Source organism: Apteryx rowi, unplaced genomic scaffold, assembly GCF_003343035.1.
Source record: "Apteryx rowi isolate R43461 unplaced genomic scaffold, aptRow1 scaffold_2, whole genome shotgun sequence".
NCBI lineage: Eukaryota > Metazoa > Chordata > Aves > Apterygiformes > Apterygidae > Apteryx > Apteryx rowi.
Window position 1 is genome coordinate 602,935 of NW_020448307.1, and position 14,270 is coordinate 617,204.

Consider the following 14,270-nt stretch of genomic DNA (forward strand, 5'->3'; position numbering starts at 1 on the left):
TTCTGCAAAAGGAATATTTAACTCTGCTCAGACCGTAGCGTAGGGCTTTAGCAGAGCTGGTTTTGGAGCGCGGTGCCGGCACGCTGCCAGCCAGGGCATCCCAAAGCGCCGGCGTATGGAAGCGACTGTCCCCCGCGAGCGGCGAGGGCTGCAGCGTCCCRGGTGCCGCGGTGCTCTGCGCCCTCCGTGAGCAAAACCGGGGAGCTGACCCGGGCGAGACAGCGGGAGGCCCCGTTTCGCGATACGGCGCTTCTGATTTTTGCGTCATTTGWTTAAAAATAGAAGAAGCAGCAGGCTGTGCTTTTAGTGCTGCCTTAATATTTAGTACTTGAAGTACAAATGCGAAGCGCCGGAGCGCCAGGCAGGCGGCTCCCTCTGAAAACGGGTAATTACTGCTTTGAATCGCACCGAAGCGCTGACCCCGAATCTGGGTCAGCCATGCCGAGAATTAGCGTTTCAGGGTGGGATTTCAGAACAAAGCCTCAGGAGAAACTTCACAAGTAACCTTTGCCGAAAACCAGCAGAATCAGTCAAACACCAGACTGCGGGGGGAAGAGTCCTCATCGTTGACAGCGGTTGCTGTGACCCCCCCCCCCCCCCCGAGGAGGGAGAAGTTACGCTGCCGCGCGGAGGTGCGATTTGCAGGCAGGAAACGCAGGACGTTTTGGAACGCGATCGGGAGAAGCGCTCAGCGGGGCGCCGCAGAGCGTCGCGGGCAGCAGAAACCCTGCCGCCTTGCAAGCTTCAGCCCCGGCTTTTGCGAGCCGCTGCGGCTCTCTGCCAAGGCGGTGGTGTGTCCGTGCGTCGGACAGAGGGACGCGCCAGTGTGAAGCTGCTGCTAAAGGATCTTCTCTTAGGGACCGCTCCCATCCAAGAAGAGCGGGATCTCCTTCCCGTGTTTGCAATACACCGGGATGTGCCTGGGAAGTCCTTGGGGTCCAGGGAGGACCTGAACGGTGCGTGGCCTTGAGAGCTGCTCGGAAGGATTTGCTGTCCTTGCGCGTGCGCTGCCTGCCAGCCCGTCCGGCTGACGTCCCCTTCCTCCACGTGTCACCCCTCTTCCCTCTGTCCCCTCTCTGCGGCTTAGGAGCGTCTGTCCCAGCCTGCTCTGCTCGTCGGAGTCCCGGGTGCACTCGGGTGCCATTTGGGAACGACGGTCCCTGCCCCGTGCAGCTGAATTTCGCCCCAGCACTTTAAAATTTCAGTAACGGCAGAAGCACTTAACTGCCTGGCCTGGACATAAGTTCAGAGATCTGTTGCCCCAAGCAGCAGGTTCGTATCTCACCCAGGTTATTAATGATGATGATCTGCTGATAATGAAGAGGCACACGGCCCCCGRGACGCGGAACCCGGCAAAGCTGGTGGCGCCCGTGGCGGCAGCGCCCTCGTTGCTGCCCGCGCGGAGGGGACGCCGGGCCCGCGGTGACAAATTGCCCTGCCAGGCTCAGCGCCGCGTGGCCGTGACGAGCGGGTGCCTCGTGTCCCCGGGCATCGGCGCCGGAGCTGTCACGGAGCCGTCCCTGATTAAGAGCTGCCACTTCGCCCGCTCAGTCCCGGCGCAATCCRTCATAAATTGTGTTTTATATCTCCGTTTTGCCAGAGCGTTCAACTCTTTGGCTTCTGGGCACACTTTCGTGGAGAATTTGTACTTTATTCTCACTGCATCAAATATATACACGACACACAACTTAATGCATCGGTAGGTTGCTATATAAAGGGGACAGGGAAAGGAATGAGGGATTCTCTGGATAAAAATTGTTATGCTGCTAGTGCAGTGGCTGCTTCTGGTGCCAGAAGAGCATTTATGCCACAGCAAAGAAATTTGCTTATTTTTTACATTTTCCAAACCATTATCATTTAAATGACAAGGTAATTTGAAACATTTGGCTTTTTTGGCTATAAAATGCATGTGGCAGAACTAATCAATTTCAAATGATCATCATCAAACCATTGCTACAGAAATAAAAAAAAAAAAAAGGATTTTTCCCATTTTCATTAGTCATTTAAATTGCTCTAAAGCAGCTCGATGTGTAATATTTGCATGCTCGGCTGAGCTCAAAATGCCGCTGGTAGCGTGGGCTCCTCTGGCGTAGCAGGAGAGCACCAGGCTCACCGTCACCCCGTGCCATCTCTGCCAGACACCATGTTTGCTCTCCCTCCAGTTGTGGAGAGCTGGGATGTGCTTGTGACCTATGGCGTTCACTGTCTTGGATTTACTTGATTTTTGTCGTTCTCTAAGCAAGGCCTCATTATAAAGAAAGAAGGGCTTGGGCTTCTGCCCCAGCACATCCAATCTTCTCCTTTTTTCTTTTCCCAGGTCATGAGTTGAATTCTCCCTTCTTTGGTGAAAAGTCATTATTCATCCATTGAGTACTGCAAACTCAGCTTGGAAAGCTGATGACCAGAATTGACCTTCCAGATTTTTTTTCTTGTTCATCTCTTTTTCCACAACAATTACACAATTGGTATCTATGTCTAGACACACTGTAAAAACAATGTGCCAGGCAGAATTTTCAGATAGGTTTAGATTGCTGGGAATTTGTGTTTGATAACACAGCTGTGCTTTTACATAATTCTTCCAAAAGTAGGAAGGCCTTAAACTGCTAGGTGAGATTTTACTGATGCTGACTCTTTTTCAATGGAAGAAATATGTAAAAAAGGTTTTAAAAGAATCACGTCTTTAAGTGGAATGTAATTCTAAGGAGTCCGCGGTGCCGTCGAACCCACCTCCTCTGGTGGGAAACTGAGGCAAAGAACCGGGAAGGTTTGGGCTCCCCAGTGTCCTGACTTTGTTTTGGACCCCAAACTGAAGATTTTGCTGTTTTGGACTGTAGTGATGTCAGAGAGCATGAGCTGAGCTGGTGTCCATAGTCCTCCCCCTTCTCCTGGGTCCCTAGCCGGGACCCAGACCCTTTTGGGGCCTCCTAGACCCTTTTGGGGCCGTCTAGACCCTTTTGGGGCCACCTAGACCCCTTTGGGGCCGCCTAGACCCTTTTGGGGCCGCCTAGACCCTTTTGGGGACCGCACGTGTCAGTGTGGATCTTCAGCCGGCAGGAAGTCTGCGCTTGCATTTCGTTATAGGGAAAACAAACGCCAGAAGAAAGCACGTTCATGTGACGCTGAGCAGGAGTGGACACGTCTGGGGAAAGGGGTGAAGCCAGCAGCTCTGCGAGCTGCACGGACCCGTGGTTAGAGCAGGCTCGTCTTCACGTGGGACGGGACCTTCTCACGCTTCTCCAGGAAAGTCCAACAAGATGAAGCCCTGGAGAGCATTAAATTGTCCATCTGCCGTGAAAATAGCGTTCGATGTATATTTTGTCTGCAAAATATTAATCTGCAGGCAGTGCTGACCAGTCGCTCCTGCTGCTGGCAGCACAGAAAATGCCTTTTGGAGGTAAAAGGAGATAAACCTCAGGGAGCAAATCCAGGCAGGGCTTAGCCGGCACCTTGCAGGATTCATCCCCCGGCAGCTAGCGCCGCACTCTGCCTTGCCCTAACTGGATTACGCTTTCCTTCGCGCGGACCCAAGGCCAGGGTTAGCCTGGGCTTCAGTGGTGCAGCCGGCGGTGGCAGACCGAATCCAGCGGGAATCAGTACACAGGGGTTGCTCGCCGGCAGGGCTCRCGGCGTTCCTGGATCGGCTGCCACGGGAAGGGGCCGGTCGTGTCCCTGCTTCCCTTGTCCGTGCTAGCGTCTTCCTGCCCAGGCTCGTCCCGTCGTGTTCGGAGCCCACGTGACTTCTTGGTCTCCGGCATGTCCCAGGACACGGATCTGCACGGCCTCAGCGCGCCGCCTGTTCCGCACCTGCCGCTCCGCCGGCGCTTCCCAGTTCTTGTCGGAAGCCGCTCGCGCCACGGAGGCTGCGGAGCCGCGGAGTGGAGGGTTTTACCCCCATTCACGCGGCAGAGGCCTCGCCGGGCAGGGAGAGCGCGACGGCACGTCGCCTGCGTGCCGGGCGAGCGGCACCAGCTCTTTTTYGCGGAAAACACAAAGAAAAATGAAGACATACTTTTTTTAAATGAAAAATGACTGGCATCCCCCCCCTTCCTGAAAACAGAAAGTAATTTAATTTATTAGTGGTTTATTTTATTTGACAGCCTTTCTATGTACTGGATGCGGTTTGTTACACTGAATTACCCTTTAATGATGGGTATATGTAACAGCAGACGCTGCCCGGCGGGTCGGATCGGCGCTGGAAGAAGGGATGCAGCTGGGCGTTTCCGATGACGGCGCTGGCTGGAGCCCCTGTCAGGGACCCTGCGTGCTTCCAAGGAAAAAGGAGAAAGTTTTATTTGCCGTCATGCTGGCAGCTCTTTACGAGCCACTTTCTCTGAGCAGCTGCTCCGTGCCGCCCTTGCGGGCCCGGCGCTGCCTTCGCCCCCTTTTCCCTGGTCTGGGCTTCCTGACTCCCGGCCGTTCCTGCCTCAGCATTGCGGTGCCGGCAGGTTTAAGTGTTTGCTGTTGATGCAGTTCAGGCGGACTCTTGCACCACGGGCACCCGGGGCACCGAGGAGTGCCGGCGCCTACTGCGCCCGGGTCCGAATGCAGACTCTTGCGGTTGCACCAGGTGGAAAATCTTCCCTTAAAATATTCACCGAGGCTCAGGTTTGTTGCTTCTTTGGAAGTTTTACCTGGTGAAAGACCAAGTGCCGGACATCATGAAAAAAAAAAAAAAATCCCCAGAATTTGTCTCTGAAGTAATATGTGAAAAATTATATTGGCTGAAGAATTTATCTTACTTCCCTGACTCCAGAAAGCTGGAGTGCCTGCGAGTAGCTGGCCRTGTACAACCCAGATAGATGGGTAAGTGTGCTGGGTCACTTGGAGTGCAGATTGCCACCAGCACTCTCGCTCAGACCCGTTTGCACTAGTTGCTTCGGATTGCAGTATTTATTGCAGTATTATTACGTGGTGGGAGTTATCCCGGCGATGTGGTCGGGCTGCATGTCACCATCTTGCTGAGCGAAATCTTATGCCGGAGCCTTTTGTGTATTTATTTATTTTTGTATCTAGAGATGCCTGGCTGAATCCTTTCCCTTTGCAAAACCGTCAGGTTCCCGACGGTCTGAGTGACAGCCCGTTTCCTGCGGTCGCTGAGCGAAACGCTGGACTGTCCCCAGATGGCTGAGCAAAGTCCTTCAGCGGCAAACGATGCATCATTGCACGTGTCGGGCTGGATTAGACGGCAGGCTCGTCACATTAAGCTCGGGCTGGGAGCTGGCAGCTCCTGCGTTCCCGTGTCACTCGATCCGGCCGTCACGCTCCCGTCCCCTCTGCGCCATGGGAAATCTCCCCGGGCAGCACGCGGATAATGTAYGCAGTAATGAGGTAGCTTGAGGGAACAGCTTACGGGCGGACGGGAGCGCGGACTGACACCTTTCGGCTGCTTTAAGTTGCCTTAAGAGTGTTATATCTGAAGTTATTGCTGTGCTGCACCCTGCATGCAGTTTTGCCTGCTTCGGTCCGTCTGCTGGTGGTTACGTGAGTTAGGCTCATTAATCTAAAAGCAAAAAAAAGTATAGCTCTATTTCGTTCTTTCTCCATCTGTTTCTAGCTTTTACATTCCCTTTCCCTCTCTCTTCTCACCTCTTGATCCCATCACTTCACTGTGCAGCAAATCCCAAAGAGTTAACGGAAAAATCCGTGCTGACCCGGCTCTCTGAAAAAAATGCAGTTCTCCTAAAAGTGCTGCAGGATTTGCGGCTTGCGTGTCCTTGCGCACTGAGGGCTGCAGCCCGGTGCCCGCTCTGCAACGCGGGGCGGCACAGCGGTGCCGGTGCCGGTGTCGATGCCGCGGCTGACGCGRGGCTCTCTCCCGGCTCGCAGGTGCCCGTGCTGCGGCCCATGGACCTGATGGTGGAGGCCACCCCGCGGAGGGTGTTCGCCAACGCGCACACCTACCACATCAACTCCATATCCGTCAACAGCGACTACGAGACCTACATGTCAGCCGACGACCTGCGGATAAACCTGTGGAACTTCGAAATCACCAATCAGAGCTTCAGTATCCTTTGCTCCGTGGGGGCGGCTGCGCGCGGGAGAAGGAGGGAGCCGCGGCGGGACGCGGCGGGACGTGACGCGGCACGGCGGGGTTTCGCCGCAGGGCGGGAGGCGGCCGGGGGGCGAGGGCTCCCRTGGGGGCAGGAGCCTCGGGGCACACGGGGAGCGGCGGCACTGACGGCACGTTTCGGGGCGATGCTGCTGCCAGTGACAGGCTGCCACTCACGTCCCTCCCGCGGCCGCTGCCTCGGAAACAGCGCTGATCAGCAGCAATACTTATACGCTGTTTTCTCCCATGCCCCCGGGGCGCGCGGCAGCCTGAGGCAGCTGGGAACGTCTCAGCAGAAACCACATGCTTTTGGCCCGAAGCAGGGACATTCGAGCGGCATTGCAATGTGTGCCATTCTCCGGGGTGGGGGGGGCAAGGTGAAGAATGCTATTTTTGGTAAAAGCTTCAGGGATTTTAGATGACCTGAGTGAGTTTAGCCACGGTGCAAATGCAGCACCCAAAATGCTTGCTAAAAATTCCCAGCGGGACGAAAGCACAGGTGCTCCGGCGCCGTGCTGGTCTCCGTGGGTTCGGGGCGGCAGCTCGTGGGGTCCGGGACGGGGCTGCGCGTTCCCCTTGACCTGCCCCCGCCAGACATCGTGGACATCAAGCCAGCGAACATGGAGGAGCTGACGGAGGTGATCACCGCGGCGGAGTTTCACCCGCACCACTGCAACACCTTCGTCTACAGCAGCAGCAAGGGCACCATCCGGCTGTGCGACATGCGGGCATCGGCGCTCTGCGACCGGCACGCCAAGTGTGAGTACCGCGCCGGCACGGCGCTCGGCGGGGCAGACCGGAGGGACGGGAGCCAATCCGGCTCTGGCTTCGGCAGAGGCGGGTCCGTCCCCGCGGTGGCGCCGCGTCCYGGTGCCCGGACGCCGGGTCTCATCCCTGCCCTCTCCGGACGTTTTCCGGGCAGCCGGCCGTGGCCGATGCCCAGTGACCCAGGCGAGACAGGGCCCCCGTTGCCCTTCGGCCCCGACTGTGGTGTCCCATGTTAGTGCACAACTTCAGCAAGTCTCTGGAAATATAAAGGTTTTTCTCTCTGGTCTCAGTCCCACGCCTTTTGGAAGTGCAGGCATATTAAAAATGAGTGACATTTTTGACAGCAGAGAATCAGATTTATCGCGCCAGGACCTGAGTGTGTGACGGCTGCAAGCGGTAAATCGCAGAACGCAGAATCGCTGTGTTTCTGCAGGCCATTTGCCCAGCCAGCAACTCTTTGACAACCCTTGATGCCACCAGGTTCAGAACATGCAAAAAAAACCCCTCAAAGTTTGGAATAAGGCAGCCAGATCAGAAATTCGTTCTTCATCCTCCCCAAACTGATGAAATGAGTGTAAGTTGCTGATGAAGTGGCCAGCAATTTTTTTTTCTACTCATCCTTTACACATTGGGAGCTCATTAATGAAGATAGTTGTCTCATTGGTAGCTGCTCGGTGAAATACTTGCATGAACACAAATGACATTTCTGAACGGGTTGGTATACCTGTTATCTGTCCTGTCGTAGTTTCTGAACGGCAGCTTTCTGCTGAGCTAGGTATTGTAAATAAAATAAAAGGACAGGGTAGACCTAAATGAGTTTCCTACCTGCTTTAAAGACAAGGGCAGCAAAATGCGGCCGAAGCAAGGGTTGTTATGCTCTGTGACCGGCAGTCTGAATCACTGTGTCCCTCACCGCATGGTTTGAACGTTGTCCTCTGAACATTCGCATTTTCTTTCCAGCTGTGTGGTTGTGCAGCTGGCGGTGAGAGATTTTGGGGTGGCCAGGATAAAACTTGTTTGAGTTTTCTTCAGAGAATGGCCAAGAATGCGATCACGCTGCAAGAAGAACATGCACAAACTTGGTGCAGCTTGCTGAAGCCCAGTGCTAGTAGTCTAGCTCAGCGTCTTGCTGCAGGTTCGGGTCTCCTGGAGATGATGGCAAATGGCACACCAGCGATTGCTTCGAGCTGGAGGAGTGCAATTACAGTCTGATGCCTGTTTTTAAGCTGGAGTAGAGCAGATAGATAGAGAGGAAAGGTTATATTTCTATCTGGCGATCTGAAAGTGTCAAATGACAGTATTCCCATAGCCTGAGCAAGACATACCTTCCTGTTCTTGCGTTTCACGAGTGTGTCTCGCAGTCCTATGGTGACAGCTCCCTGCTGAGATTTAAAATACAATTAAGGCGCAAACAAAATTCATTTTCTTGACACTTCAGTGGCAGAAATCCTCATTTGGTATTTCCCTTTGTTCAGGTACTGTTACGTCCTTCTAGTCCTCAGCAAGCATACAGTGAATACAAGTTCAGTTTGACCTCTCCCTTGACATTTTTTTATTGATTTTCCCCCATCCCTCAGAAGTATCAGCCGCAGTCAATTGCAGTTCAGCAGATGTGTGAGTTGGAATTGAGACTGTTCATCAAAGTTCAAAATGAAAAGCAACATTGGCTTTTGGAGATGAATTCTCCAACGGAGATCTTTAATAACTGTCAATATTTAATAAAAATGCAGACGATATCACTGCACATCCCAGTCATGTTTATTTAGATAGATGCAGTTTGCTGCTCGGGGCCAGCTTTCACTTATGTGCTTCTCTTATTAAATTTTGCTTGCACACCTTATTTGAAGCGCCCGCAAGCTGCACCTCGTGTGTGTTGCTCCTGCAGTAGCTGCCGTAAGGGAGAGCAGCATCTTCCATGCACAAACACCCGCTCCGCAGGGACTGAACGAGCAGTGTGCTGTGACATTCGCGCTGGCAACAGTCCTGTGAGGTGCTAACTGCGGGGCAGACGATGCATGAAGACATTGCATGAGTTGTCCAAAGCGCCACAGGAAACCGAAGGGGAGAGCAGGATTCCCGGAGCAACTCACAACTCACAGCAGGAGTAATCCTGTTCTGAAGAGCATGTAAGAAAGTGTGGAAAAAAAAAAACATTTTTAAGTGCAATAGGCAGGGCAGAAAGCTCCTGTGCTTGGGATCCGCTCTTGACCCGGGCATATGTCGCTGTGCAGTCATTGGGACGTCCCCTCCTGGTGCGCAGCTAGAAGCCACATTTCCTGGGACCTCCACGCTGCGGGCCAGATCTTTATCAGGATACTGATTATCCAGCTGATCAAAAAGATGATCACTGAAAACATGCTGCCAATGCCTGTTATCAGAGCTCTCGCTTTTCCTTCATTGCAAGTTATCGGGCAAAAATGCAAAACTCGTTCCTGGTAGACAAGATGAGGAGACTCGTTCAGTGGGGTCAGGACTTGCAGCAGCAGCTGCAGGTCTTCGTGTGGATGGACCCAGGCTCGTCTGGTGAGCGATGCCACGAAACTGGAATTACACTGGGCCAGGCACATCCTTATTTCCTAGCATGTCTGGGAGAAAAGAAATACCTTGCTTCGCCCGTAAGCTCCTCAGGGACAGAGACTCAGCTGCTGCCCAGATAGAAGAAAACGAGGTGACAGCAGAAAAAAAATCAAAGCGTAAAAACTACAAAGACTACAGTTATTTCCCTATAGCAAAAGACACTAAGGTTTCCCCTTTTTTCTTAAGGAATCACCTCTTAACTTACCTAGCAAACTTCTGAAACAAATGGCTCAAAATGCAGCTTATTTCCCAAAGATGGAACTTGTCCAACTCGTGTTTTCACTGCTGACCGCGTTATAACAAAACTGCAGAACTTCTGGTCTGTTCTGCACGGAGCATCGGGCCTGGCGACACCTCCGGCCAAAAACTGAGAGCCGGTGGTGCACGGCGCCGGGGCAGGAAGAGCGAGCCGCCTGCGCCCCGGGCTCGCTCAGCGAGGCGGGAAGCCTCCCTGCCTCTCCGGTGCTCGCCCGTCTCCCTTTCAAATTAAAACTTTCCTGCGGGTAATTGCTCGCTGCTGGCGGGGCTGGTGTTAGCGCCGAGCGGAGGCGACGGTCGGCAGCAAGATCGTTTACTGTCCCTCCAGTCCGTAGCATCTCTGTTGCTGCTGGGGACAGTGGTCCCTACATAATAATAATAATGCCCCATTTCAAGTGATTTTCCTTTTAAAGCCATACATGCCCAGCTGATGTTACTTATAAATTGAATTTGTAAATACATTTAGTGTGGACCTTCATTGGTCTCCTTCAAGCGGCTCAAACTGTGATTTATTCAAAGACTGATCAGATTAAATCTGTAGGTTGCAGCAGCTATAAAATAGTTGCATTGACTTCCCGTTGTACCACGCATTGATTTCCAGAGAGCAGAAATGATCTGCAAGGCCCTAAATCTTTTGGGCTGCTGTAATGTTTTTGATGGATTGGTCTCCGATGATGCTTCTTGCTTATTGCACTCATTAAAAACAAAAGAGCTTCAGTTGTGCCAAGTAAAATCCTTTAAATACGTCATTTGTTTTATGTCAAACGCAGAGGTAGGGCTCATCCACCGCCGTCTCCGGACGCTCCCAGCACGCGGTGGGAGAGCGGCCACCCGGGTCCCGGGAATTTGCACCCTCCACAGCGCCCGTCCCTGGAGTGCCACGGCGGCTCCATCCTGGCTCAGCTTTTGGGAGCCTTCAAAGCCAAACCAAAGCCTCCTTTTGTAACGCTGCGTTTTGGTTTGGAAAGTGTGTGTTTTGCACCTCACACATGTTCCATGCTCTTCGAGCAGGGCAGTAGGTCCCCAGCGCCGGAGCAGCCTGCGGCGGCATGGGGCAGGGAGCACGCAGCACCCGCAGTGTCCTGTGCCMTGTACCCGCCGGCTGATGTTAGGACTTGTCCTTTCCTCTTCCGCAGTTTTTGAGGAGCCTGAAGACCCAAGTAACCGGTCATTTTTTTCTGAGATCATCTCCTCAATCTCCGACGTTAAATTCAGCCACAGCGGGAGGTATATCATGACCCGGGACTATCTCACGGTCAAAGTGTGGGACCTGAACATGGAGAACCGGCCCATCGAGACCTACCAGGTAAGCGTTGGAGCGAGGTGTTCCTGCCAGAGCCGCGCTCCGGAGCGGGCAGCGGGAGGGACAGAGGGACAAGTCTGATGGATGAGAACATCCTGCCATTAAATCTTGGCCAAGAAAATGAAGAACTGTTAAATATGGGCTTGGGTGACCCGGTGAGTTGTAGCCTTGTTTGCCGTGGACAAGGACAGAGAGCTCCAGTGCGGGCTACCAGCTTGGTTGTGTTTCAGCCTTTGAACACGGTGAAGGTCCACAAAACGTGGTCGCGCTCTCACTCCTTCTGTCCCTTCTCTGCTCCCAGGTTCACGATTACCTCCGCAGCAAGCTGTGCTCGCTCTACGAGAACGACTGCATCTTCGATAAGTTTGAGTGTGTGTGGAATGGGTCTGACAGGTGAGGAAGATGGTGGGGGGACAGTGTGGGTCGGGGCGGGGGGTCCTGCTTCCCCGGGCACCGTTCTGCGCTCGGAGATACCTCAGAGACAAGAGAGGTATGACTTTTTTGGTGTTTAACATAGAGGTTGAATTCAAATCAGAACGCGGGTCTACAAGCTGTAGGAAACTTCTCTGTCACACTGGTGGCTTTCATCTCCTCCTCTGCGGTCCTTGCACTGGGCCTTCGGGTGCTTGCACAGGAGCTTGGTGCAGGGTCTGGAGAACTGTCTCAACAGTACATCATTAAAACCACCTAAATTTAGAACCTTTTATCCAAACACTTCCAAATTTCAAACACTGATGAGGGTGTCCAGAGGGCCAGATACAGTCCTGGTAGTTGATATGGTTCTGGTACTACCTCTTACCAAGTCTGGAAAAGCTCTAATCTCTTGTATGGGTTTGGATGTAGCTGGAGTCTCAGGAGGGTGACTGTTCTTGGGGGCATATTCAAGAGAATGGTGATAATGTATTTTGGCCACAGATTACAAAAAAAATCTAATGATAATAATCATCCATGCATAAATTGCACCGTCTCAGGTGGCAGGAAACATGCAGGATGGGTTGGCCACATGAGATTTCTGCAGTTTTTTCCTCCGAAGAGAATTCAGAACCATCAGAGCAAATTAATGAGGCACAACTGGGCCTCAAACCTGAATTCCAAATCTAATCTAAATCTCATTATATCGCCAGATACTCAGTTCGCCTCTAGTCAAAAGGCAGCGTGCCTCTAAAAAGGCGTGAAAATCATTCGGTTCAGGTCAGCTAAATCTTTGCCATAAAGACTGATTTCCATATTAGTTATTATCCTGGAAGGCATTTCAGGCTCAGTTACTATCCCGCCCTCCCTTCRCCCGCAGCGTCATCATGACCGGCTCCTACAACAACTTCTTCCGCATGTTCGACCGCAACACGAAGCGGGACGTGACGCTGGAGGCCTCGCGGGAGAACAGCAAGCCCCGGGCCATCCTCAAGCCCCGCAAGGTCTGCGTCGGCGGCAAGCGGAGGAAAGACGAAATCAGTGTGGACAGTCTGGACTTTAGCAAAAAGATCCTGCATACAGCTTGGCACCCTTCGGAGAACATCATCGCCGTGGCAGCGACAAATAACCTGTATATATTCCAGGACAAGGTTAACTAGGAGGACAAGTTATTCTTTAGGAATCTCATGTACTGAATACTAGTAAACACCAGATTTCAAATGTTTCTTTTCTTCCTTTCTTTTTTTTCCCCCCTTTCTCTTCCCTATTTGTTTGTGCATTCGCCCCTGTGCGCACAGCATGGTGCAGGGGCGAGCGAAYGGCGCCCGGTGTCCGCTGCTCCCCGGCACCCGGCCGCCGCGGCGCGAACCGGCCTTTCCCTTACATGGGAGCCGAGAGCTAAGGCACAGCAGGGCCCCGCCAGGAGCAGGTTTGGAAGCTGCGGGCTTTCGTTGTCCCGGCGTCCTCCGGCGGCGGGGCGGCTGGAGATGTCTGCTGAGTTGAGGGTGGTGATGCAGGAGCGTGGGACAGAGGCGTTCGGCTGCGGCTGGAGAAGGAGGGGACGAGTGTGCGTGCGTGCRTGTGCGTGTGTGTGTGCATGCGTGCGCGTGTGCACACATGTGCGTCTGTGTGCATGTGCGTGTGCAAGAGCGTGCGCGCGGCTGGGGTTTTTAATTCAAGCAATCCCATCCTGATTTTTTCCAACTTTATTCTGGAAATACTCCATCCGTTACTTTGCAAAATCGGAATGTTGTCCCCTTCGCCACTTTTCACATTTGCTCTTTTTATTATTATTATTTCCCATTTTTTACCGACAGAGACAGCAAAACCAAACATAAAATGGCAAGATCAGATTTGCAACGGACAAGCGTAAAGGGGGAGGGGATATATCTCACCAAGGCTGCTACCTTCCCTCCTCACCCCACAGAAACTCTCCTGAGGATTTGGCTTTGTAGATACTGTGGTGCCTTTTTTTAGTATACAAAATACCTTTATAAATGATGCTTTCAAAATTCATTGATTGCGAACCAAATTGAACCTGGGCTTTTCTTCCACATTTCTTGTATTTTGTTTTGGTCATTTTTAACTGTTCTGTTGTAATCTCTTGCATGTTGTGACTATGTCTCTCTCTCTCTCTCTCTCTCTCTCTCTCTCTCTTTTCTTTTTTAATTAATTTATTTATTTATTCAAAATTTTTTAAAGATAAAATATAAGTTGCTAATTTATGACATTCTAAAAAAAAAGAAACCAACCATATATTGCTGTTAGCACCTGACAGCTTCAGAGAGAAGCTGTCTATGGTTCTACATTATAATAATAATAATAATAATAATAAAAACAATAACTCTTCCTCTTTGCATGGCAAAGCTGCCCCTTTCTACTGTAAAGATTGTTCAGGTCCCTCCTTTACTTGAGCAACTGTTCAATAAAAAAACTAAAAAAAAAAAAAGGATTTTCATTCAGTCTGAAAACTGCTCCCGCAGTGGAAAGCAAGCGGATGCGTGAGGTCAGTGGCGCCGCGGTGGCCTGGCCACGACGCTCCCCTGCGCTCAGGGCCGGTGCCGCGACGCCTGCCCAGCCCAGCGCAGAGCGAGTCCTGCCGGGGGCCGGCGCCGGGCGGGAGGCGAGGACGGCGCTGTGCTGCACCGCGCTGCCGACCCTGCTGCTCGCTCGTGCTCGACTGCGTCACGGCCGGCCAGCGGGGAGATCGCCGTCTTCAGAGGAGCGATTGCAGGAGAAGAAAAAAAAGAAAAGAAAAAAGAAAAAAGAAAAGAAAAAAAAGAAAAAGGAAAAGAAGAAAAGAAAAGAAAAAAAAAAATGTGCGCTGTCTTAGAAATTTATTACAAGTGATGGCTTTCAGGAGTAACCTTTTTTTTTTTTAAATGATTTAAAAAAAAATTAGTG

The 14,270-nt window shown here is 52.2% G+C and overlaps 1 protein-coding gene across 2 annotated transcripts in view; it reads left to right on the forward strand.

Annotated features, from left to right (window-relative positions):
- The window catches only part of PPP2R2B (protein phosphatase 2 regulatory subunit Bbeta), a 107,473-nt gene extending 94,947 nt beyond the window's left edge, over nt 1-12,526 (forward strand). For both annotated transcript variants that reach the window (XM_026063314.1, XM_026063315.1), the window contains exons 5-9: nt 5,827-6,004; nt 6,644-6,808; nt 10,789-10,958; nt 11,257-11,348; nt 12,247-12,526. In XM_026063314.1, the coding sequence (XP_025919099.1) occupies nt 5,827-6,004; nt 6,644-6,808; nt 10,789-10,958; nt 11,257-11,348; nt 12,247-12,526 (885 nt within the window). The remainder of the gene's footprint in view (nt 1-5,826; nt 6,005-6,643; nt 6,809-10,788; nt 10,959-11,256; nt 11,349-12,246) is intronic.
- Nucleotides 12,527-14,270: the final 1,744 nt, after the last annotated feature.